At 46.5% G+C, this 24,676-nt stretch overlaps 1 protein-coding gene across 1 annotated transcript in view; it reads left to right on the top strand.

Annotated features, from left to right (window-relative positions):
• Positions 1 to 2,510: 2,510 nt before the first annotated feature.
• FRMD5 (FERM domain containing 5) overlaps positions 2,511 to 24,676 on the top strand; it is a 38,923-nt gene continuing 16,757 nt past the window's right edge. The window contains exons 1-4 of the mRNA XM_049613528.1: positions 2,511 to 2,663; positions 10,322 to 10,419; positions 13,432 to 13,555; positions 16,543 to 16,630. Coding sequence (XP_049469485.1) covers positions 2,602 to 2,663; positions 10,322 to 10,419; positions 13,432 to 13,555; positions 16,543 to 16,630 — 372 coding nt within the window. The 5' untranslated portion in view covers positions 2,511 to 2,601. The remainder of the gene's footprint in view (positions 2,664 to 10,321; positions 10,420 to 13,431; positions 13,556 to 16,542; positions 16,631 to 24,676) is intronic.

The raw sequence follows: 24,676 nt of genomic DNA, 5'->3' as shown, positions 1-24,676 counted from the left end.
GTTGTGTGATGGCTCAGGGGTTAAGGCTTGAGAGAGTGCTTGAGAGTTGTGGGAAAATTATCATTCTAGATCTACTGACTCATGGTAGAGACAGAGCAGGTAAGCTCCCCGCTCTCTTAGGGTGTGAGATCCTAAAATAAACCTCCTACCCTGGGGTAGCAGAACCCAAGCTCACATTGACCCCATCACTGCTTGCTCTGCATGGGTCCCCATGGGGGTCTGGGGATTCTCCTGGTCCCCCCTGGAGGAGATGCCCTCACTTCCCCTTTCCCCTATTCCTGGCTCAGGCCCAGGGCCCCAGCCTGCTTTCAGCCTCTCCTTTCAAGGTGGAGGCACCCTTTCAAGCCTCCAGAGCCTGCAGATTGTGCCACACTGTCCCAATGACCCAAATACAGACGGAAACTCCCCTCTGAACTTTCTTTTCTCTTCTCCTGACCCTTGCTCCAGCCTCATGTTATCTATCAGTTTGCCAGTAATTCTGGGACCCAGATTTAGCCAGACTGCTACAAAAGGTAACTGTAACCATCACCATATTTTTGGAATCCTGGTTTTTCTGATTTCTCTTTCAGACTGTCAAAAGCTCTTGGACAAGCTGTGAGGGCTTTCCCCTGCCTTCCCACCCCTCTCCTGTCTCCTCCAGCCTCTCCTTTCTGGAGCCCTCACTGCAGTGCAGACCAAAGTCCTCCTCAGCTCTTGCCAAGAGGAATAGACTTTTTGTTATTCAGCTCCACCTGCCTTCTGCTGAGAGTGCATCTCATAGCCTTTCCTTGTAGTTTCTGTCTTCCTTTGTTTCTTTATTTTAATCTATCAGTCAGGTGCCTGGGGGCATTCTGTTTACTGAGCCCCAGACACTTGCTGTGTTCTTCTTGCCGTACACAGTTCTGATGTGCTCCGGTCAGACGGGCCTCCTCTGCCTTCATAGGCTCAGCCTGGAACCCCAGTTGTTTCCCTGCAATTTCATCTCTTGCCTTTGCTTCCCTGTGAAGCCGAGCCGTGGTGGGCCTTGTAATGTGAGAAGGACCTCTTAACCACATTGAGTGGCTATAATGAGTTGCCAGCCTCGTGGGAACTCAGATCAGAGGAAGCAAGAGAGCAGAATGTCAGCCCAGATTATCCATGTGGAGCTGACGGAAGAACTGGCTCTTAGTGGGTCCATTAACTGCATGACCCACAGCCCAGCCCAGAAGGTGAGAGCTGGGAATCGCGGGAGGCCAGGATGCTGTCTGCATGGCCCTGGCTGCTTTCCTGCCAGAGGGAGGACTCTGCCAAGATGTTACACTAAATGGAAGTAGCCAGAAGAGAGGAAGATGTGGACGGGCTTCCATCGTCTGTTTGACGGCTATCCATTGAACACTATCCTAGGCATCGGTGGATGACATAGTTTTCTGCCTTCCCAGAGCTTAAGGCTAGTGGTTTTAGTCTACTTCCAGATAATCAAATCCCACTTAACAGCAGTCATAGCTCTCTGCAAACTGTCAAGTTTCCTGATTAGCATAAAAGCAACAAGCATCCATAATGCATTGTGTGAAGCATCTATGTAGAACTGGGAAATAGATACAGAATGGTCTCACTGCTTCCTTCCTGCAAACGTAAGTTCCATGGGAAAAAATGTATTTCTACTATATCCTTCCTCTATGAAAATCCAAGGGAAATACAGTACTATCCTACACATTGGTTGTGGTTAGTTATCTTATGAGACTGAGACTTTAAACATCCCTGGATGCCAAGGAATCCTGAGTATGTATGCTGTAACACAAGGGCTGGCAAGATGTTGCTCAAACAAAGATGGAGTATACACCAGCCATCCCTGCCTTCTCACCATGTATGAAATTCCACCTGTTAATACTTTCTAGAGCCATGACCAGTAGCCTCTGTCCCTACTGCCCACCCACCTCTGCCAAAAAATAGCTGGCACACAACATAAACACACACAACCCACTGAAGTCAGCATTTCCCTGTCCAACCCAGGTGGGGTTTTGTCCCCATTACACATACGTGCATTCACTTGTGCCTACTGCTGTGCCAGAAATATGGCTCAGAGCTTTGGCACCCTGCTTTGGAAGGCAGCATTGCTGGGGAGGCCCAGAAATGGCATCTGAAGCTGGAACTCTTCCCCGTTCACAGCTGCTTCCATGGGGAACTTACTTCAGAAAACGCTATCACTCTCTACTCTCCAAGCCTACATGTCACAAGCTTTTGTGCTGCTTTCACCCTGGGCTACAATCCGTCCAGTCACTGAAATTGGGTAAAACAAGTTATAGTTGACACTGCTTCTCTCATTAGTGTTTTCTTCTTCTGTGTTCTCTGTTTTAGCATTGGTTGGAGTTCACAAAGTCTGTGGTGAAGCAATTGAGATGTAAGTATTCATGAGAAGATGGGAAGCCTCACCCCTGGGGAGGGTGGGACAAAACCTCCCACTGATAGTAAGTCTTGGTGACTATCCACTGTTCTGACTGTGAGCTGGCCCTAAACATGTGAGGATCCTCTTAGGATGGTTCAAGAGGCTGTGCGTCCCCGTGGGGAGGGAAGTCCAGTCGTCCTCTGGGGAGGGTGTTTCCTAATGGGCACATCTTTGTCTCTGCAGCGCAGCCTCCATTCACCATGTGTTTCCGCGTGAAGTTTTACCCTGCAGATCCTGCTGCGCTGAAAGAAGAAATAACCAGGTAAGGCTGAACTTCCCTCAGCCACTCAGATCTGTTGGGGAGGATAGGAAAGAGGCACTGGAACCTCTTAGATCCTCTATTTTGGAAGCTTCTATCTCTTATGAACAAGGAATCTTCCTAAATATAACCTTACCTCTTCTGTATTTCATTTCCACGTGCTTTCTTTACTCACCCCCCTCAGTAGAACTGGAATGGAGTGAGCTTCTTTTCTTCAAGAAGTGTGAATACTTCATTTTAAACTAGTCATCTACAGGGGCGCCTGGGTAGCTCAATCAGTTAAGTATCTGACTCTTGGTATCAGCTCACGTCATGATCTCACAGTTCATGACAGTTCATGGGATCGAACCTCGCATCAGGCTCTGCACTGACAGCACAGAGACTGCTTGGGATTCTCTCTCTCCCTCTTTCTCTCTGCCCTTCCTCTGCTTGCTTGCTCTCTCTCTCTCTCTCTCTCTCTCTCAAAATAAATAAAAATAAACTTAAAAAAAAAAGAAACTAGTCATCAACAAAGGGATCTGGAGTAACTATTTAATCAAAAGCATTTTTTTTTTCTTTTACCAAGGATGTGGCCCCCATGGATGTTTTTCGAGAGGGCAGGTTGCTTTCTTAGGGGATTGAAATAGACTCCAGTGGCCTAATGTACTTGAGAAATGCCGAAGTAGGACACTGAAAAATAAGCTGGGAAATACTGAAGACTTTAAATCCAAGTGGATAAACCCCAGTGTGCTAATGGATCAGGTCCGTGATAAACTCTTCATTGTGGGGATCATGCTCTGTGGCAGGCAGACAGCTGCATGGAATGAATCCTATCTCATCCAGCACCACTCGAGGATGAGAAGGAACTTTTGTGCCCACATTATCCTACAAGAGGGTCAATGAATAGGAGCTTCAAATCTTCACCAGGGTTTTGTGTATATGAGTCACATTCTCTCTGAAAGTCTTACATCCAAGATCCAGGAATGCTCTGTAACGAGGATCCTTAACTTTTATATGAGAAATATCTAATTTTGACATTAGCAAAATGTTGATGTTACCTTGTAGAGATTGGGGCCTGAGGTCAAGAGGTGATGCCAGGGAATCCTAGAACTGAGGAGACAGCTCTGCCAACTCTCCCCGCAATTCCCCAAACCTTGGACACCACAGAAATTTGGATGAGGCTGTTGCCAGTTATATAGACTCTGTCCTATAAGGCCTTGCGATCTACTTCCAGATCCTGAACTGCTTGGGGGAATTCCGAAGAAAGGAAAGAGGAGGGAAGAAGGGAGGAAGAAAGAATATGGACCTATGTTCACTTCCTGTTCCGAAGAGCGTGTCCCTAGTTTTATATCAGATAAAAGGAGCTGAAGTTTCTCTGAGAAGGAAAACGAGGAAAGGGGGAGACAAGAGGGCAAGAAACAGGACTAAGTAATACAAAGGAAGCACAGAAGTAGGACAGGGAGGAAAAGTGGCTTCTTCACATGGGTCCCAGTGGAGGGTGGGGGGAGTCTTGCAGTGGAGTTGGAAGCATGAGGAATGTTGTTTGCTTTGGATGTTTGGGACAGTGCGTACGCACCAACTTTGAAGCACTGAGGCCAGTGAAATGTGTAGTTAGAACCAAACCTCATGCCCCTTACTGGGCACAGAAACTGCAGGTTTGGGGCACCTGGGTGTCTCGGTCAGTTAAGTGTCTGACCTTTGATTTTGGCTCAGGTCATGATCTCATGGTTTGTGAGACCAAGCCCCACATTGGGCTCTGTGCTGAGCACGGAACCTGCTTGAGATACTCTCTCTTTCCCTCTGCCCCTCTCCCCCACTTACACTCTCTCTCTAAAATAAATTTGAAAGAAAAGAAAAGAAGAGGAAAGAAGGGAGGGAGGAGGGAGAGATGGAAGGAAGGAAAGGAAGGAAGGAAAGGAAGGAAAGGAAGGAAGGAAGGAAGGAAAGGAAATGAAAGGAAAGAAGGAAGGAAGGAAGGAAGGAAGAAAGAAAGGAAAAAAAAAGGAAGGAGGGAAGGAACGAACGAACTGCAAGTTCTGATTGTCCATGTGGAACTGGACGTGGCTCTACTTTGCTTCTGAAAACCAAGCTCATCCACATGACAGGAGAAATCTTGTAGTTTTAGGCAGGAGAGTAAGGGTAGAACCCCTATGAATGACAACTTAAACAGAGAGGACTTTTGGCAAAGCACTAGCCTGCCCTGCTCAGGACCCCCAGAGGATTTACCTCACTCTGAGCCTGTCCCAGCCCCTCCCCACTCCCCCTGCTCCCTGCTTTCCTGCCAAAAGAGGTGATGGTGCCAGGGCCGACCCAGAAGTCCACACTCCAGTCCATGTGTCTGGACAAATTTAACACACCTTTCTTGAGAACCCAGCACCTTGCCTCCTAACACCACACATCAGGATCGTCTGGTTTCCACCTCACTAGACCAACAGTGGGGATGACAGGGATTATTCTAACAACTCAGTGAGCTGCCAGTAAGAACACAGCAGACACATGGCTTTCTGATTTGATTAAAGGGCAAAAACACATGGTTATCTTGGCCCTTAGGAGGAGCTCTTTACACAATTTTCTAAGTCAAATGTTATTACATAATACTAATGTACAGACTCTCCTGCCCAAGAAGAAGCATAGACCTGGAAGCTCAGATCCTATTTCTGTCACTTCTTGGCTCTGTGGCCTTGGACATAAGATATTTAATCTGTCTGACCTTCAGACCCCTTATTTATAAAATGAGAAGAGTAACATCTACCACCTAGAATTGTTGGGAGAACTGACCACTACACTGGGATCTTGCACTTAGTAATACACCACCACCACCCCCACCCCCGCCCCCGCCAGCAAGGCTTGCACTGAGCAGAGACTGCCAGATTGATTACGTGGTCCGTGCACCCCAAGGGCTCTGCATGGGACACGAGTACAATTAGTTCTGGCTTTTCTCCTTTGCTGAGGTGAAAAAGGTATTTTTCTGATAATCCCTACTCCTCCTCTGTCCTTTTCCCCTACCAGCTAGAATCCTAACACTTAAGGAGCTAACTTTTGAGGATTCAGAGAGAAAGCCATCCCTGGTAATCAGTCATCCAAGTCCTCATGGTACAGCATGGGGACCAAGTCCAGGCCTCTCTCCAAGTCAGCCAACTTCAAAGGCACAGACAAAGGCACTGAAGCTCCCCTGCTTCTGCATACATCTGTGCTGAGCATCCTTGACTGTTTTCCCCTTGCTCTCCACCTCACCAACCTTCCTTCCCTAGAATACATCTTCCAAGCATTGTTGGGGGTGTGAACCTCAGAATGCCTGGGCCTGATTTAGAGTCTTTGTGCCTCCCCTTCCCCAAGGCATTCTGTGGAGGCCTTGGAATTAGCCGCATCTTTCTCCTCATTCATGTCTCTGCTGATCTTGAGAAAGTGGGTACCTGCCCCAGCCTCACTAATTACCCATAATTCATTCCTGGCTTAAAGTCCTCCATGCCACCTTTCTGCCAAGCCAATTTAGCTGTCAGTGTTTTTTCCTAGCGATATTGGTCCTAAATTTCAATGCCATCTCAGCTATTCCCATAAAGGCAGACTGAGAGGAGGGGATGAAATAGGGAGTAAAGAACTGTGCTTCAATTTATCTCTTGGACTCTTCCCAGATGATAAATTTAGTTGCCAAATCCTGATTAATCTCTTTTGTCATTTTGTAAAGTAATAAATAGATTTTCTTGTCTGAGCTAGAGACAAGGCAGAGAAAATGGGGATTAGGCACCAGATTTAGCGTTTAACAGGGACCGCAGGTGTATGAACTCTGGAAAGATCAAATAATAGAAAGAAACGGAGTGCAAATGGGGCCCCACCTTCTAAGGAAACAAAGCTGCCTGACATGTGTTTGAGCAGGTGCTCAAAAAAAAAAATGTTAATGGAATGAATGAATCTCTTCATGAATGGAGTTTATAGGTCATTTATTCCTTCAATGAATATCACTTGAGCCTAGCTTAGGCTAAGATGGACTGGCAAGCTTTTTCTATAAATAGTAAGTATTTTAGACATTGTGTACCATATGGTCTCTGTCATAACTGCTCGGTTCTGTCTTTGCAGTGTGAACGCAGCCAGAGACGATACCTAAATGAATGAGTATGGCTGCGTTCCAATAAAAATTTTTTTTTGTTTTTTAAAGTTTATTTATTTTTTGAGGGGGGGAGGGACAGAGAGAAGGGGACAGAGGATCTGAAGCAGGCTCCATGCTGACAGTAGAGAGCCCTGTGCGGGACTCGAACTCATAACCTGAACTAAAGTCAGATGCTTAACTGACTGAGTCATCCAGGTGCCCCTAAAATTTTGCCTTATTTCATTGGAAACTCTGGTGGCAGGTCATAGTTTGCTGACCCCAGACCAAGGAATCAAAAAGAACTGGGTATAAATTCTAGGTTGTTCTTTAACTAGCTGTGTGACCAAGCAAGCAACAGTCTCTGCAGTCAGTCAGTTTCTTCATCTATGAAGCACAATAAAAACAGTAGTCACCTCAGAGTCACTGTGAGGACTGCATGAGACAGTACGTGTTCAACAGTACAGTGTGGTGGTGCCTGGATGGCTCAGTTGGTAGAATGTAGGACTCCTGATCTCAGGGTTGTAAGTTTGAGGCCCATGTTGGACGTGGAGCCTAGTTAGGACAACAAAATAAAATGAAACAAAAAAACACAGTACAATGTGTGGCTCACAACATGCACTCAGTAAATCATTATTGTTTTGTTATTGTTTTGTATCTGTCTCTCCCCACTGGAATGTAAACTCCATTAAGAGTAGGGACTCAGTTTTGTTCCCTTCTGTATTCCCAGAACCCATGACAGTGCCTGGCACAGTAAGTGCTCAGAACTGGATGGAGGGATGGAGGGATGGAGGGATGGATGGTGGCTGGGAGGGAGGGCAATTAGGTGAGCTAAGTAAAGGATGTACAAGCTCTCTAGAAGAATATTAAAAGTGAATTAAAAAATCATCTCTGACTCCAAGGAGTTTGCAGGCTAGTATGGGGGAAGAAAACATTCTAAACATGACTAAAGAAAAGGGGTGGTAGAAAATAGAGGAGGCCAGGGAAAGAGTCTGATAAAGGAAAGTTGAGTCCAAAGAAAAAAAAAATCTTGGGAGGGAGAAACTCTTCAGGAGACACCACTGCTTTCCTGAAGTCAGAACTTTTAATTCTGGAAATATCTGTGGATTCGTCTCTACACTTTGATATCAGAAAGCACAGTGCCACAGCCAATACCTTGGAGAGATGTACATGTCACAGAAAGATAATTTTCCTTGGCTGTCTTTTAGGTTTTCACTTGCTCTGCCATCAGATGGTCCCAATTCACACCTCCCTCAATTTAGGACAATGTTGGCATTAAAACAAAAATGGAGGTGAGGCCAGGAAGAGATAAGTAAAGTTTACCCAAAAACGTGTCCTAAGGAACAGGTTTGTCTTAAATCTGGTCTAAAGCTGATTTCTTGTTCGGTTCCAATGAGAATTTCTCCCTGATGACACAGTTCTCTTGCCTGTATTCAGGACCCCTTTCTTGCTAACTGACAACTAACTGAATTATCACGGGGGTAGGAAAAGCATCAGGCCTTGAGTCAGGAGATCTTCCTTGACTCTGATCACTGTGTCACCTCAGAAAAGTCACTCTATATGTATAGCCTCTGTTTCCTCGCCTATGAGAGAATTAGGCTCTACAGCTCCTATTCTGAGGTTCTAAGATTGGGTAACCAAGCCAGCCTGTTCATCAGGAGCTGGGGCCCTGGCAGGCCGATCTCCTGGCTGGAAACAAAGTGGCCCTAGTGGCGGTATCTCAGGCAACAAGAGAGACTTCCTTAGGCCCATGCATGGCAGGGGAGAATGTGCCAGATTCTCTTGAGAATAGGTCTAAGAATGCTGTGGGTCACGTGGGATACATTTTCATGTCCAGCAACAGTGAGTCATTGGTTACCTCCTTCAGTGAATAAAACATGAAGCTTGATGAAAGCCACTGTAGCAGAAAAGGGAGGGGGGACCCCTAATACAACTCTGTACCCTGAAGCTGTTGGCCGATTCTTTCTTGGACTTAGTGACTTGCTGCTAACAAACAGAATAAAGCAGAAGTGATAGTGTCTGAGACGAGGTCATGAAGAAGTGAATCCTCCTGTCAGGCCTATAGATGTTGGTCTTGAGTTCATTTCTTCTTGTCATCTAAAGAATGTGCTTTGGTTTTTTTTTAGGATGTTGACTTGCCCCTCCTTCCCCTACCCCCTCCAATTGCTGCACCATTGTCTAACAATGTTCCTGTGGCCTTACCCTTGACCCCCCTGTAGATGTCCTACCTCCAAAAGTCTGAATAAACCCCACCCAGCAGTGGAAAGCCTGTTTCCTTTCCAGCTCACTGGAGGCACCTGCCATGCACCCATTGATAAAGATGCCTGATAAAGATAATGGTTCTCAGGGTGAGGAGGATCATGTCCCCCCTGGGTGGGAAGGGAGCAAATCAGAAGGCTTCAGCAGGGCTTTTATCAAACCCAGGAGCAAGAAGATACACACAGATTCTGATGTGCTCTCCCCCCACCCCGGGGGATGTTTTCCTCACCACCACATTGAGAATCAGTGCCCAGAGCCTTGTTGTTCGTTTCAGCTATCTCCTTTAGTCCAGTATCCCTGAATTGTAGCACAGAGAGCTGTAGAAGGAGTGATATATGAACTCAGGCCCAGGGAATGATCAGTGAGTGAGGGACAAAAGATTTGCTTCCATGTCCCGCCAAAGGGACAGGGCCATTTAACAGTGACTAAGAGCCAACCTCAGGAGTCTTACAGTCAGTCCTGAATTTGAATCCTGACTCCGCCACTTCCCAGTTGTGTGCCCTTGAGAAAATTACTTAAGCCTCAGTTTCCTTATCTTAAAAAGGGGGGATGATACAACACTGTATGTTAACTGTATTGGAATTAAATTTTTTCTAAAAGGGGGGGTGGATCATAGTACCTATTTCAAAGTATTAAGTGAGAATTAGATGAGCTATGCATGCAAAGTACATAACACCTGGCCTGGCAGATAGGAAGTGCTCAGTACACATCAGCTACTATCAGCTGTTGCTCTTGATGTCCTGCTTCTACTGAGGTGAGAGTTTTCTCTGTTTGAAGAAATGCTAGCCACAGGTTTCTATGCTTCCTTCACTGCTGTTGAGCTCGGCCAATAATTGAAGGCCGTTCCACATATGGACAGATTGGTTTGGCAAGCTGAGGCAGAACTCTTCCTTGGGCTGGTTCCTTCATGCTCCATTCCACTTAAGAAGAAACATCAGCCAGAGTCCTAGGCAGGGAGAAGCCCAACTGGCCCCTTTCTGCTGACACAGGTTTCTTTTTCAGCATCGAATGGGCCAGGGCTGGCTCCTTCCAAAACCCAACACTGGGAGGGAGGACACAGTGCTTTTGCCAGGAAGCACCGTTTCTGTTTAGAGCTACCGAAGGAAACTAACAAGTTGTTTTGAATTGAATCCCAAATCAGTTCAGGGCAAAGTACTTAAAAAAGTCTTCAGGGAAATGGAAAATATGTTTGTTCTGTGGTGCCATTTTAAGTTTTTGTTTTTAAAATTCATTTAAATTCATTTAAAATTCATTTAAAAATTTCATAGGCTTATATTACATACTTATGTCTTTAAAGAAATCAGAGAAATCCTTTATAGTTCACCCTCTCTTTTCTCTCTAGGTATTTAGTCTTCCTACAGATCAAAAGGGATCTCTACCATGGCCGTCTCCTCTGTAAAACATCAGATGCTGCCTTGTTAGCAGCTTATATCCTTCAAGGTAATGACTTTTGACAGGATGAATGAACTTGCTTTCATGCTAAGTACTGATTATATTATTTCAGTCACCACAGATGACTACTTCTTGGATATAAACAGTATCTAACTTGAAGCAGAGTCTAGGTTGGAGAGCTTCTTTGCCTAGCCTCCTTAGTCCCAGAAAGCTCTGACCACTCAACCCTAAACTGTGCCTAAGGTCTTCCTGCGGGTTTCTTTAGGTCATCATGACTCTGTTTGGGATTTCCTCCACCCTTGGTTGATAGAGTTACTGGGACTTTGGAGAGTCATCTGAATCAATTTTTCTAAGACTTTACATGCAAATCTCAAAGGTGTGAAGTATCTTGGAATTCTGGTTTCTCAGAGACCTTTCCATTCAGAGTGTTCAAAGTTGAAATGTTTACAAGTAACAGATATATTTCCTAACATGCTAATAATGTAGAGTTGAGTCTGTATCCAGCAGATTCCCAGACTGGCTTTTTTTTTTTTTTTTTTTTTTTTGCAAAACATTGGGAAAGGTATGCACTCTTCATCTATGTGATGCCTTCTCCTTCCATGAAGTACAGGGGCTCCTGAGTGCCACTTCTAAGGCTTCCCTTAGTCCTTAGGCCTGAACTGTCCCCAGATTGTTCAGGACTACACTAAAATCATGAAGTTTCCTTCAAAGAATTTGAACTCTTAATTGGAAATCCGTGAACTCCAGGAAGCTACTTTGTGGAGAGAACCTGGGAAATGCTTGCCAAAAAGAAACTTCAGTTCATCTGTTAAGAGAAATACAATAGCTGTGTTAAGAACGTAAAAGTCAGGGGTACCTGGGTGGCTCAGTGAGTTAAGCGTCCAACTTCGGTGTAGGTCATGATCTCATGGTTCGTGAGTTCAAGCTCTTTGGGGGGGTTTGCTGGTGCCCAGAGCCTGGAGTCTGCTTTGGATTCTGTGTCTCACTCTCTCTCTGCCCCTCCCCTGTTCGAGCTCTGTCTCTCTCTCAAAGATAAACACACATTGGGGCGCCTGGGTGGCGCAGCGGTTAAGCGTCCGACTTCAGCTCAGGTCACGATCTCACGGTCCGTGAGTTCGAGCCCCGCGTCAGGCTCTGGGCTGATGGCTCAGAGCCTGGAGCCTGCTTCCAATTCTCTGTCTCCTTCTCTCTTTGCCCCTCCCCCCTTCATGCTCTGTCTCTCTCTGTCTCAAAAATAAATAAACGTCAAAAAAAAAATTAAATAAAAAATAAAAATAAAAAAATAAAAAAAAAGATAAACACACATTAAAAAATTTTTTTTGAAAAAGAATGTAAAAGTCAACACATAGCAAGTTTGACTTCTGAGAGTCCTATTTTTATTTTTTTTTTATTTTTTTTTTAAATTTTTTTTTTCAACGTTTTTTTTTTTTTTTATTTATTTTTGGGACAGAGAGAGACAGAGCATGAACGGGGGAGGGTCAGAGAGAGAGGGAGACACAGAATCGGAAACAGGCTCCAGGCTCCGAGCCATCAGCCCAGAGCCTGACGCGGGGCTCGAACTCACGGACCGCGAGATCGTGACCTGGCTGAAGTCAGACACTTAACCGACTGCGCCACCCAGGCGCCCCCTGAGAGTCCTATTTTTAAAAAAATCACCTAATCGGCAACTCTAGAAGGTGCCTACCTAAGCTACCCAACTAGAGCTAAGCAACTCTAAGCTACCCAAAGAGGCCCCTTTCATTTTTAAAGGAGAAAACCTGGTATTAAGTGAGATTTTAAACTCTATTATTTCCTTCAGTTTTACCCTCACAACATTGAATTTTTCTTTTTCTTTTTCTTTTTTTCCTTTAAAAAAGTAGTTGATGTCCAATATTGATGTTTTCTACTTGGAACTTTCTAAATAAAATCATAATAAATGACTTCATGGCTCAAGGTCACTCTGGACTGTAGGCCCAGGGAAGCTTTTAGTCTCTTGCAGAACGATAGAAATTCCCAAGTAATTTGGAAGACACAATGAGTAGCTTTGTGCACAAGTACAATATTCAGCTGTGAGAGGAGGGCACATTTTCCTCTTAATATTTATTCTCCCCTCAAGATTTCGCACAGGCCCTGGTTGTGATTCTCACTAACAAAAGAGAAAGGACAAATACAAAGCAGCTGGCACTTCTAACATACTTTCTCCTAACATAGGCACGATGTTCCCTGTGGAGCCCTTCCTGTGCAGAGGACTGGGTTCTGATCTGCTTTGTGGAGAGTGTCATGGGCCCACCACACTACCCTATGGAAATCTCACTGATCTGAGATCCTGGCAGCTTTAGGGATAGACTCTTTGTCTCTCTACATGGGTAGAGGAGAAACAGCGCCCCATGCAGGAAGCTGGGAAATCAGCCTTAGGACGTGGTGCTCCAGAACTCAAAGACCAGTTTCAGTCTTCTACTCTTGAGATTCTCTCAGAGGGGCGTGGCACCTGGTCAGTGGCACCCTCAATGAATATTTACTCAAATATATTCACTTGATTTGATTTGATTTGATTTGATTTGATTTGATTTGATTTTGACTGAGAGTGGAGTTCTGAGTTTGGGTCATGGCTCTTCATCAATGTGTCCCTGCTAAAATCCTCAAAACTGACACTTTAGACTTCTGATCTGGCTCAGGCCCAAGAGGCTCTCTCTTCCTGATGCAGCTCGGTTTCTTGTGCTGCCACCAAGAGCTATGATCCCAGGACCTTTTCTCAAGGCTGAATAGATAAAGACCGTGATGCAAGCTTCTGCTTTTCTATTGGATGTTTACTTGTGGTGACCACAGAATACAGGCTTGGCTCTGGTATCTCTGCTTAGACTTGATATCACCCCAGGGTGCACATCTGGGAAAACAAAGGTGGGTTATGCTTCTTCCGAGGAGCACGCCCTCCATCTAACCCACAGCCACACTCAAGATCCACTGTTCTTTGGAAATGTGGTGTGTGCTTTGGCTTTTGCTCTGTGTGTTCATCTCTTGTTGCTTTACCAGTGCTGATTTACCGACCTCCACAACTGTTTTACTCTGCTTTCCTTTTGCAAGCGGAGATTGGGGATTATGACCCAGGGAAACACCCTGAAGGCTACAGCTCCAAGTTCCAGTTTTTCCCGAAACATTCAGAGAAGCTGGAAAGGAAAATTGCTGAGATTCACAAGACAGAACTCAGGTATGTGATACTCAGTTGAGGCTCAGGACACTCTGTCCCCCACAGCCTGAGCATACAAGCCCCATGCTGCATCCTGACTCCGGGATGTACCATTTTCAGCATTGCACTGACAGCACAACCCCAAGCCCTATAGAGTAGGCTGAAGCCCAAGGGCAAGAGGGACATTGCATTGTAAGGAAAACAGAGAGAGATTGGCCTCTGAAAAGTATTCACGTTACTAAGATAAATGATGAGACAGAGGAAGAAGCACGGACTGGGGAAAAGGAAAAAAAAAAAAAAAAAAACGTAAACAGCAGAAGAGAAAAAAGTGAGAGGAGGCATATGAAACATGGGCAAGCCTCTGCCTTCAGTCTGTGACAGTGTGATAGGTGGCTTCTGGGTCAGGGGATGGGACTGTGCAGAGCTGGCCTAGTTCATGAACACTGGGGGTGCCCTGAGAGCTCTTGGTTCAGGGGCTGTGTCTTCAGCACTGCCTCACTCAACCCCACAGCACTGCACAGAAGGAAGGGGCAGAGAAGAGGCTGGAAGCAGGGGGCTTGTCCTCCTCAGATTCTTAGTTTTTTCAGAATATGCCACATTCCATAAAATAGCATTAATGTGTCCTTTCACCCACGTGAAATAGGATTTTCTACAAAGATTGATTTAAAGAAAAAAAAAAGGCAACAATAGAGTGTATGGGCTCTACTTTGTGTGGCATTCTGGAACACATATACCCCAAACTGATAAACTATGAAGAAAAAGGCCATATACACTGTAGCACTGTAAAATAAAACATATTAGTACATTACAATTTTTAGAAATCTTTGTCAATGCTGGTGTAACTACCTTTCTGGGGAAGGATAATGCCGAAGTGGGGGGAAAGACATTTCTAGCGTTAATATTAAGTTTAAACTAGTTCCTACCCTGACTCCCTGAGCTCCCCCACCCCAAAACACAAAATCCTCACTTACACTCAGAATATTCTACCAACAATTATGTCCCTAAAGCCTCCTTAGCCTTTGCAAGCAGACCGCCTGCCCAGAGCGTGTGGCAGGGACTGGCTCCCTCCCTCCCAGGGGAATGGAGACACCTAACAGAGGTAGAATCCTAGCAGCTCTCCATCCTTCTCCAGCCCCATCCCTCTCCCAGTGCTGGTGTGTCCTTGCCAAGCTGGAGGGCTCCTCCCATCACTGTTAGAGAAACAGCGGCCCCTTGTGGTAAAGGTCAGAACAAACATCGACCTTTGAGAAGGCTCATGGTTTGTTCAAAGGAGACTTCAGGGCTGTCCTGGGACAGCCAAGAGGCGCTGCCAGGAGGGTTTTAGGAGGTGTGAGAGCAGTGGGGACAGTCATCCAGAAACCTAGTAGGAGACAGGGGATCCCCCAGGAAATGATGCCCACTTTGAGGGCCCCGGAGGTTTGGGCTAACTCCAAGACTGGATGGAGCCCACAAGATCTTCCAGCTTCCAGACAGGGAATGAAGAAGCTCCCTGGAAGGGGCAGTGGTTCTCAGCTGCTCCTGGTGCCCAGCATTCTGTCTGCCTCACAAACATTTCCCAGGCACCTTCTCTGCACCTCAGGTGCTCTGGCAGATGTAGGAATCTGCAGTCAACATAATGCCTACTTGCATGGGCTGGCTGCATCACTAGCATGTGAAAATGTGTGTTTCCTTCCTCCACCTCTAACATGAGCTCCTGGAAGGCCCAGATTGTGCAATGTATTTCTTGGTAGATTTTACACAAGCAACATGGAGACTTGCACATAAATGTGCTGAATGACACCCATCCAGAAGGACACTAGGGAGAATCTGGCCTGCACCTCCTTGTGTTCCTGCACTTACCAGTATTACTCAAGACAAATAATGAACTTAGACATGAGCAGCTCAGTACCACCCACCAGCCATCGGAGTCACTGTTGACTTGACAAATTGCCCAACCCTCCTCACACTGAAACCTACCCAACATCTGCAGGAGTGTGTCTGCTCCACCAGGGATCCAGACCCTGAGGGCAGCCAATGAGACACTGCCACCTGTTCTGTGTGGAGCTCATGAAAGGACCTACTCATGAGGTAGCTGGGAAGGGAATGATGCTAGAGACCCCTTCCTCAGATGACTGGGCACCAGAGCTGCCTTCTTCCTTTCACAGTCGTCACCCCATGGGCAGACAGACCGCTATTGTGGTCTGGGGAGCTCAGCACTGTCTCCTGCTGTGTCTCTTCACCCTCCATTCCCATGTTCCCTGCTGGTAAAGGAAGAGGGTTGGGCAGCACCAGCAAGATATACAGGTCTCTGCTTTGTATTTCAGTCATAAGTCAAGACAAGAAACCCATGGCCTGCAGTTAGCCTACAAGTGTGTTTTGTTTGCCCCCGGAGTATTTAAAATTGAGAAATAGTACATAGAAATCAGTATCTCTGACTGCTCTTTGAAAAGCACATCCAGCGGTGCTCAGCCCTGCATTCCCACAGGACTACAGTCTTAGAGCTGAGGAGCAGCTGCCCTCATTAGATGGGGTAGCACTTCCCAGTTTGCCATAGTGACCCCAACCCCACCACTCCCTACTGTATACCCCATGTCATTCATTATGTAGCTGGCCTCAGTCTGAGGACATCTGAGTTTCTAACCCCAGACAGGAGTCTCTGAAGCTGGTACTAGAATAGGGCTGGGAGCACACACTCTATGGGAAAATTGGACAATAAGGCTTACCCTGAGCGCTTTTTTTTTTTTTAATTTATTTATTTTTGAGAGACAGAGACAGCGTGAGCAGGGGAGGGGCAGAGAGAGAGGGAGACACGGAATCAGAAGCAGGCTCCAGGCTCCAAGCTGTCAGCACAGAACCCGATGCGGGGCTCGAACCCACAAACTGTGAGATCATGACCTGAGCCGAAGTCGGACGCTTAACCGAGTGAGCCATCTAGGCGCCCCACCCTGAGCGCTTCTTAATGGAAAGTTTACCTCAGGAATCTAAGAGAACAGGAAACCCTGAAGTCATCTCATTTCCTTTTATTCCAGTGGTCAAACACCAGCAACATCAGAGCTGAACTTTTTAAGAAAAGCACAGACATTGGAGACGTACGGAGTGGACCCTCACCCATGTAAGGTAAGACCCCTGTGGTCTGAGACCACTGACCTTGCCTCCTCCCAAGGGCAACAGGCAGGGAAGAAGCACATGCCTGCACCATCCACCTTCAGGATCTGGTTGATTGGCTCTTTTAGTGACAGATGCCAGAAAAAAAAATGTCTCTCCTCTTGGAAACTCCCCTGGCTTCCATGCTGCATAATTTTGTGGTGCCACATCAATGTCGGAGGGTCCCAGGCAAAGTCAATCTAAATAACAAATCCAAAGCTGAGGCCCCACTTTGGCTGCAGTGGGTAATTTGGTGGAAATGAAGAGAGAGGATGTGGAAGTCTCCCCACAGGGAATGATCAGAGGCCACTCAGCAGACTGCCCACCCTTCCCTGACCTGTAATCTAGTTTCTTTCCAAGAGCGGATTTTATTGACTGCAATAGCGTAAGTCACTGCGAGGAACTGCAGTGGAGTAGCATTTAATTCCATTATGCGCCTGGGAGGGTGAGACAGGAACCAGCCAGGGAGGCTCTGCCCAGAGGAAACCTCTGTAATTGCTCACATGTGTCTGGCATTCTGGAGAAGAGCTTAAGCAGCCACAGTCACTGTGGAGAGCAGCGGAGACACATGGCCTCTTCCTCTCTCTCTCTGGCTGTGTCCCCCCACTTCATCTCCACATCCCAGTTGGTTTGACACTCCCGGTCTTTGCCTCAGTGTCCCCGGATTTTTGCCTCTCTCTTTCTAGTACTGGAGAGGCACCAGTACCACCAGATTCTGAAACTGATCTGAAGGAGCCAGTATCCCACGGGAGCAGGTGGGCATTGACCGTTTCTTCCTAATAGGTGAGGGAACACTAGAAGTTTCCAACAAAAATTAAAAGAACAGAATAGAAAGCAAGGAATCCAGTGATGTAGGGGCAGAATTGCATATCCCTTACCTCTTGCTAAGGTGATGGTGACTTGTTCTTACATAGGATTTGATGCTGAAACTTCAAATAAGAACTTTTAGAACATTCTGGCAACTTAGAAACCCTGGTCACCTTTCCCACCCCACAGAGTTCCCTATTCACCAGCACAGCCTACAACCAGATAACCCCTGTGTTCTTGAGGAGGGCCAGCACTGTCAGAAAACACATTTATGCCTGTTCGTACCAAAAAAAAAGAAAGATGATGCATAGTTATTTACAAATGATTTAGCAAAGCTTCCTAAATACTGCCCTTGCATGACAGATATAGTTTAACCTCCATTAATTGCTCAGATACCATCGGTAGGGGGCCTGCATAGGACTGAAGAGGGCTTCATAGTCAGCTGACCTTGGCTCCAGCACTGATCTCTTGCATTCTGAGGCCCTCACAGGCTTCTCTGAGCCTTGCTTTCCTCACCTGTGTGAAGGTACACAGCAGGTACTCAGTGACTGTGCTCCATGAACTGCTGAGTCACTTCAGGACCTTAAAAGCCATAGCTGCCTAGAGACAGCTATCTTTATCATAAGGTGCCAGGTCACCTCCAAACCTGCCTGGGCCCCTTGAGGCCACACAGGGCACCCACCTTTTCAGAGATGAGTCCCTGGGTGAGGCTGACATCTGACAGCAGAGTGGGCAGATAGATGGTAGACAGTGAACCTGAGTACAACTGAGCAGAGGTGGGTGGGATTCTCCACCTATGTGCCTAAGTGGGTCTGGAAGCTACAGTGGCAGCCAGCCTGGTGTCCAGCCCAAGTCCATGTGCACCCTAGGACTGTGGGGCTCCTGGCTCAGCCCCATCTGTGATGAGTTTGCCCATTATTGGACACAGAGGCTGAAGAGGCTGCAGGAAGGAACCCCTATTAATGCCAGGCACTGTGTGAGGCCCAGTCCCTCACATCATTCCATCCCCACAGCATCAACTCAAAGAAGGAAGGAGGGAAGAAACATTTGTGGCATGCTTTCCATGGCAGACCCCCTGGAATCCTTTCACGTTATTTCCTCATTTAATCCTGTCAGCCCTGGGAGGTGGATCTTACTCTTCCTGGCTTATAAGTAAGAAGACAAAAGCTCCAGGAGACAATTTACAAGGCCCTGAGCAGTAGAGCAAGAATTTGAACTCAAGTCACTTCCCTGTTGTTATATATCTAGGAGGAACAGAAGCCCCCAGGAGACTCCCCCTGGGGAGATGGTGGGCACGATCATTGCACTGGGCTTCCAATCCCTGGTTCCCAGGCCCTATACTTCTTGCTCACCCAGAGCCAGGACCCTGCTGCAGACCCCACACAGGGTCCCTCAGTTTGTCTCTACTGAACTGCAGCTCATGCTTTCCTTAGGCCTGCTGAGCAAGGACGGTTCAGGAGCCTTTACTCTTGTCATTAAGTAGGGTTACTTTGGTGATATGCTACTAGGCACTCGCCTTAATGTTGCTACAAGGAGAGCTGAAATAAGCTGGAGCACTCAGTGTAATAAATACCGATGATTTCTATTAACAGAGAGGCAATTACTGGGCCCAGGGAATCTGGGGCACACAGCCCTAGGGAGGACAGAAGAAGAGGAATCGTTTTGATAATTAAATGAGAGTAGAACAAGGCTTCAGCTGGGCTCTATTCTCCTGGACTGATTAAGAAGCTGCTGTTCTTCCTGTCCACACTGATGGTTTCTTTCTGCCCAAAGTGTCCTTGTCTGGCCCTGGGACCGGGAAGACAAGATCCTACCGACTCTGGGTGGGACAGGCAGAGGGCTCCAGCAGCGGGCTGGCTTACAGTAATACCCAGGCTCTGAACTTGCACACGCTGTCCTGAGCTCTCTGCATCTCCCCTCAGACCCCATCTCCTCCTGACAGGAGCCCCCAGAAGACCAAGCCTACAGCCTAGAGCAGGAGACTGGAGCAAACCCCTGGCAGCCCAGTGCTGCATTTGTTCCAGCTCTGATACCTCTCCCACCTCAGGAGCTACCATCTTGCTCCTTCCTGGAGCCCCTGGGACTGGTTGTTTGCCCTGGATCTCCTGTAGGCCCAGACTGTGGCTTCTTACCCTCTTGAGGTTTATATAGTAGCCAGACCCATCACAGACACCCAGCCTGTACCCAGCCTTATCATGAGTCATGAAGGTGCCATCTACTGAGAGCCTGCAGATGCCAGGCACTTACATATATGATCTCATTTCATCTTTATAACGATACTGCCAAGAAGATGTTCTTGTCCTCAAGATAAGAACACTGAGACTCTGAGGGACCAACTAACATGTCCAGAGTTACTGGTAAGGGCAGTACTCGAACTCGAACCCAGGGCTGTCTGAACACCTCAGTGCTCTGCTTTTTCAGTTACCATTCCTGGTCTTCCTTCTGGGGAGATGGCATTTATTTAGGAACAAAGCAGGACTCACTACCAACTCTGGTAGAGGACCTACGACACTACTGAAATCACCGTAGAAAAATTTAACGTAAGTTCACCAAGTGACTTTATCTCTGTCCTGTACAGACCAGGAGAAAATTTATTTCAGCAGGATCTAGGTTAGAGCAACCATACAAATAAAATTACAGCTTCATTCCTCTGACCTTAAATAGGATCATTAATTTCATAATCAGCCACCTAGACTCCTCTCTAAATAAACCCCCTTCCCCATCTTGACAAGTTGCCTCTGACCTCAGAGAAACAGACGAAAGAAGGATTGGTGAGGACTAACCCTCATCCCCCAGTGGGCCCCTCTTGGCTGCACTGTACAGAGAATGGTGGGCTTACTGCTGAGATGAAGAACTTGACTAGAGCCACTTACATGGCAAGTATATGCCAAGATTTCCATTTCTGATCTTTCATGGGGTGATGCCAAGGCTCTTAAAGGGCTGCCTCCTAATTTCCATTCTATGTAGTTTCTTGGGACCATGTTTAAGTATACTAAAACTGGGTGATTTTCATGAGTGATTTAACATAAGGTTCCTAGCTATAAGCTTTCAGGGACGGGCGTAAGTGTGTGGAAGACCATGTGGAATCTTCTTCCCTGAGGTTTTTAAAATAGAGGTTTCATCTACCCATATCGAATTAGTTTAAGTCATACTCCAGAGAGGGGATTGGATGATCTCGAAAGAATGCCCTGGTTCTGACTCTGGCATACCCAGGATGTCCTCCAGGGCAGCAGTAGACAGAAGGCTGCTTCGTTGTATCCCGAGGTGGAACCCATGCGGACTGGGCAAAGGTGGCCAGATGTCCCTACTTCCCAGAACCAGTCAGTTGCTGTGATTTCCAAAAATCCTTTTCTGGGCAGAGCTATCATCTTAGGGTGAGCCTTTGACGACATCGAACTGATGCATGTCGAGTTTCATGGTGGTTTCTACTTGAACATGTGAAAGGACTCTGTGCAAATCCAGCCCCTCCAAGAAAAACCACTGTTGGCCATGTTTTGGCAATAAGTTATTTAGGCCATCACCCTAAAATCAGAAAGAAGCAGTATTTCTTAAAGTATGTATTATGGCCCTCATTTGAGAAATGAGGAAATTGAGTCTCAGAGAAGTTAAGTCACAGAGCAAATAAGAAGCTGGGCTAAATTCCTAAGCCAAGAATGAAGCTCTTTCTACAAGGATGAAAAACTGAAAATGAATCTCGTACCTCACAACTGTAGAAGTGAACCAAATACTTTAGACCATTATCTGATGTACAACGGGGCTGGCAATATCTGCTGTGTGGCTGTCAAGACACAAGTTTTTATTCCACCTTTTGGATCCATTAATGTTCAGTCCTGTGGGTCCTGATCTCGTTGGGATGGGAAGGGAACAAAGAGGAAAGATAGCCTCCAGCTTGATAACACGGAAGATCTGAGGAACAGGTTACCACTTTCTGTGTCACATCTCTCCTCGTCCTCATTTCCTTCTCTTCTTGTCATATAACTTGTCCTTTGCACACAAATCCCATGGGCAGGCTTACGAGAATAACATGTTAGTGGAAGAAACTGGGAAGGCTCTGGAGAAGGTGTCTACGTGGCTACCTGTTTGTGTTTTTGTGCTGGTACAGATGTGAGGCTTTTCTCTGTAATTCCAGGTCCTGCTCCTCACATGCCACAGATAAGAAGCAAACCTTCCAGCTGCCCTGGCCCCTGTAGACACACAGGTGCCCAGCTTTGCAGCAGCCCTCATCCACAACATTGCATTGGAAGCAGTTTGAAAAACTGATCTCTCCATGTGAGAGACTGGATTGGGATTGCTCAAGGTGCTATTATTACTTACTGGAATGATGTGGCATCTGATTGAGGTTTATTCTCAGTTTGCTCCCTGTTCTGAATCAGTCAGTCTGGTCAGGAGTGGCTTTTCCTCCTTTAACTCCAACACCTGCCTTCACCCAGAGGCCAGCCCTGAGGTGTCTGGACGGTTCAGATGGACTGTGCCAACAGACAGCCTGGCCAGTTCTTCTCAGCTTGTGGGAGGACCCTCTCTGTGCTATGGCCAGAGAGGCCTGTCACTGGGACGACCCTCAGGAATCTGTCACAGCTTGTCTCCTTCCTCTTCTGCCTGCTTCACTTTTACCCCAAATCCCAAATGGATCACCCAAATCCCCCTTCTCCATGGGCCCCCAACATTGAGTGACTTCTCTCTTTCTGCCTCAACTTCCCACACCCTCATTTCCTAACTAGCAAAAATTAAATCCATCAGTGTCAGGAAAAATAGTAAAATACTACATAAAAAAAAAAAAAAAAAAGATTTTGTATTAAGTGCAACAAACTCGTATTAACAACACGGCCCCTAGCATGTACTGAGTGCCTACTAAGCACAACCTAAGACGTAGATAGTGTTCTCAACCCTAATTTTACAATGAGGAATGTGAAACATGGAGAAATGAAGGGACAGGCAGTGAGGGGCCGAGCCAGAGCCTGGGTCTGCGTGGCCTGACACAGGACCCGTGACGCTATGGTCACGGCACAGGTGCTCCTCTGCCCTGTTACCCGCGTGGTTCAGGAGTGCAAGAAGCAGGTGGAAGCCTTTCCCCTCCCTATTCCTTACCCATTATTTCTAGCCACCCACAGCCCTCTGCTGACCTGACCCTTTCTTTCCATCCTTCCACCCATTCTTTCTAGGCCTTTCCTAGACACTGTAAGACACTGTAAATTGCCCTCCCTACCTCCACTGCACCTGTGCCTTCCTCTCCTGTTTTTGCTCACATGTGTACTCCCCTACCCCCAGCCCCTCTGGCCCACCTCCTTGTCTTACATATTCATCTGATAAATATTTCCTGGAGCCTGTCCTATGATTATGAATAAGGCAAGGCTTCCACCCTCTCAAGTCTCTGTCTTTTTTCCTGGACTTCGTTGGGTCCTGCCTGCACAGTGGGCAGATGTATCCAACATAGGCAAACCTGCTGGGTTAGCATGGGTGCCCTGGCCAGGGACCATGTTTTTGTGCAGTGCTGGCACTCAGGTATTAATAACCACCACCAAGGACTGATGACAGGCAGGAGGAAAACCAGCCCTGTGGCTTCACAGTATCTCCATTCAGGTTATTTTTAAACAGCTTTTTGCTGTTGCCCCTGGGTTGAAGGACATTGTGCTTGCAGCCAAATGTCAGGGTCACAGTAGATCCTGAGGAAAGGACAATACTAACAATACATTAAGTGGAAATGTTTGCAAAACATATACTTAATTTATTCCCTGGGCCCAGATGTTCATACCCGGAACCTTACTCTAAAGAGTTTTAAGACAAAACTGCATTTCTTCTTTGGGTCAAGGCTCATGGGGCCCTGCCCAGGCCCGCTTTTTATTCTTAGACCTGATCAGACTGAGTATGTATGCCAAGAAGCCAAAACTTGAAAGTGGGAAAAACTAGGAAAGCCTGACAGCCACAGCCCCCACTTGGATGCCTCATACTAGGTGCCTGACCCTATTGCACCATATGAGCTATGGCTCAGACAAATGTCCTACATGCACGTTTGACCAACATCCTGGCATAATTTTCTGGCCACTTGAGCACATTCACACACTGACAGAGCAGTTTCTCCCCTCAGGTCCCTATCGCAAAGAAAGTTCCTCAGAGAGAGCACAATCCATCAACCTGCTTTCTGTGCCCCATGCCAGCCTGGCCCTCATGGCGCTCATTTCCCATGTGAGACAGCCATGACGTACAGCTTCTCCCCTCTTGGCTTGGCAGAACCTCAAGCCTGGTATTTACAAACTGAGAGTAACCAGTACAAACTGATAGTGACCAGTGGTCAGGAGGCCTCTGACGGTTCAGGCACCACAGGATTGACCGTGGCTATTCCCCATAGCTGCTTGCTTCATATCTTTTCATTAGCTAAACTGTGTGAGGGAGCCCAGTGTGTAGGGCCATTGTAATAATAACCGCCATTCATTCTCTCTCTGTCTCTCAACAGCTTTTTTGAGATATAACTCACATATGGTAAAACTCATCCTTTTAAAGTGTGTAATGCAGTAGTTTTAGTTTTAGTAACAGAGTTATGCAATTACCACCACGAACTTTAAAACATTTTCATCTCCCCAAAAAAGAAACCTGTATCTATTAGCTGTCGCTCCCTATGTATCTCCCCTTCCCCACAGCCCTGGCAACCAGTAATCTTTTGTCCCTGTGGATGTACATATTCTGTACATTTCATACACATGGAATCCTACAACATGTGATCTTTTGTGCCTGGCTTCTTTCACCTAGCCCGATGTTTTCGAGATTCATCCACATTATAGCAGGTATCAGTACTGCGTCCCTCTTGCTGCTGAGTAATATCCCACTATATGTATACACCACATTTTCACTCATTTATCAGTTGACGGATAGACATTTAGATTGTTTCCACTTTTTGGCTGTTATGAATAATCCTACCATGAGCATTTACATCCAGGTTTCTGTGTGAATGTGTGTCTTCAGTTTTCTTGGGTACCTAGGAGTGGAACTGCTGGGCCGTATAACAACTCTTTTTAACAATTTGAAGAAGTTAACTGCTTTCCGAAGTGACTGCACCATTTTACAATGTGTGAGGGCTTGCCATTCTCTTTGGATATTCACAGCAGCCTTCTAAGATTAGTTACAACTTACATTTAAGGGCACTGAGGCTTAGGGAAGGTGAGTAGCTTGCCTGTTATATCCAAGTGCTCCTCCCTCTGTGACCTACTCCCAAGCATTAAC

Source organism: Panthera uncia (assembly GCF_023721935.1).
Source record: "Panthera uncia isolate 11264 chromosome B3 unlocalized genomic scaffold, Puncia_PCG_1.0 HiC_scaffold_1, whole genome shotgun sequence".
Lineage (NCBI taxonomy): Eukaryota > Metazoa > Chordata > Mammalia > Carnivora > Felidae > Panthera > Panthera uncia.
Note: the sequence above shows the minus strand (reverse complement) of the source record. Positions and strands in the feature narration are given on the sequence as shown.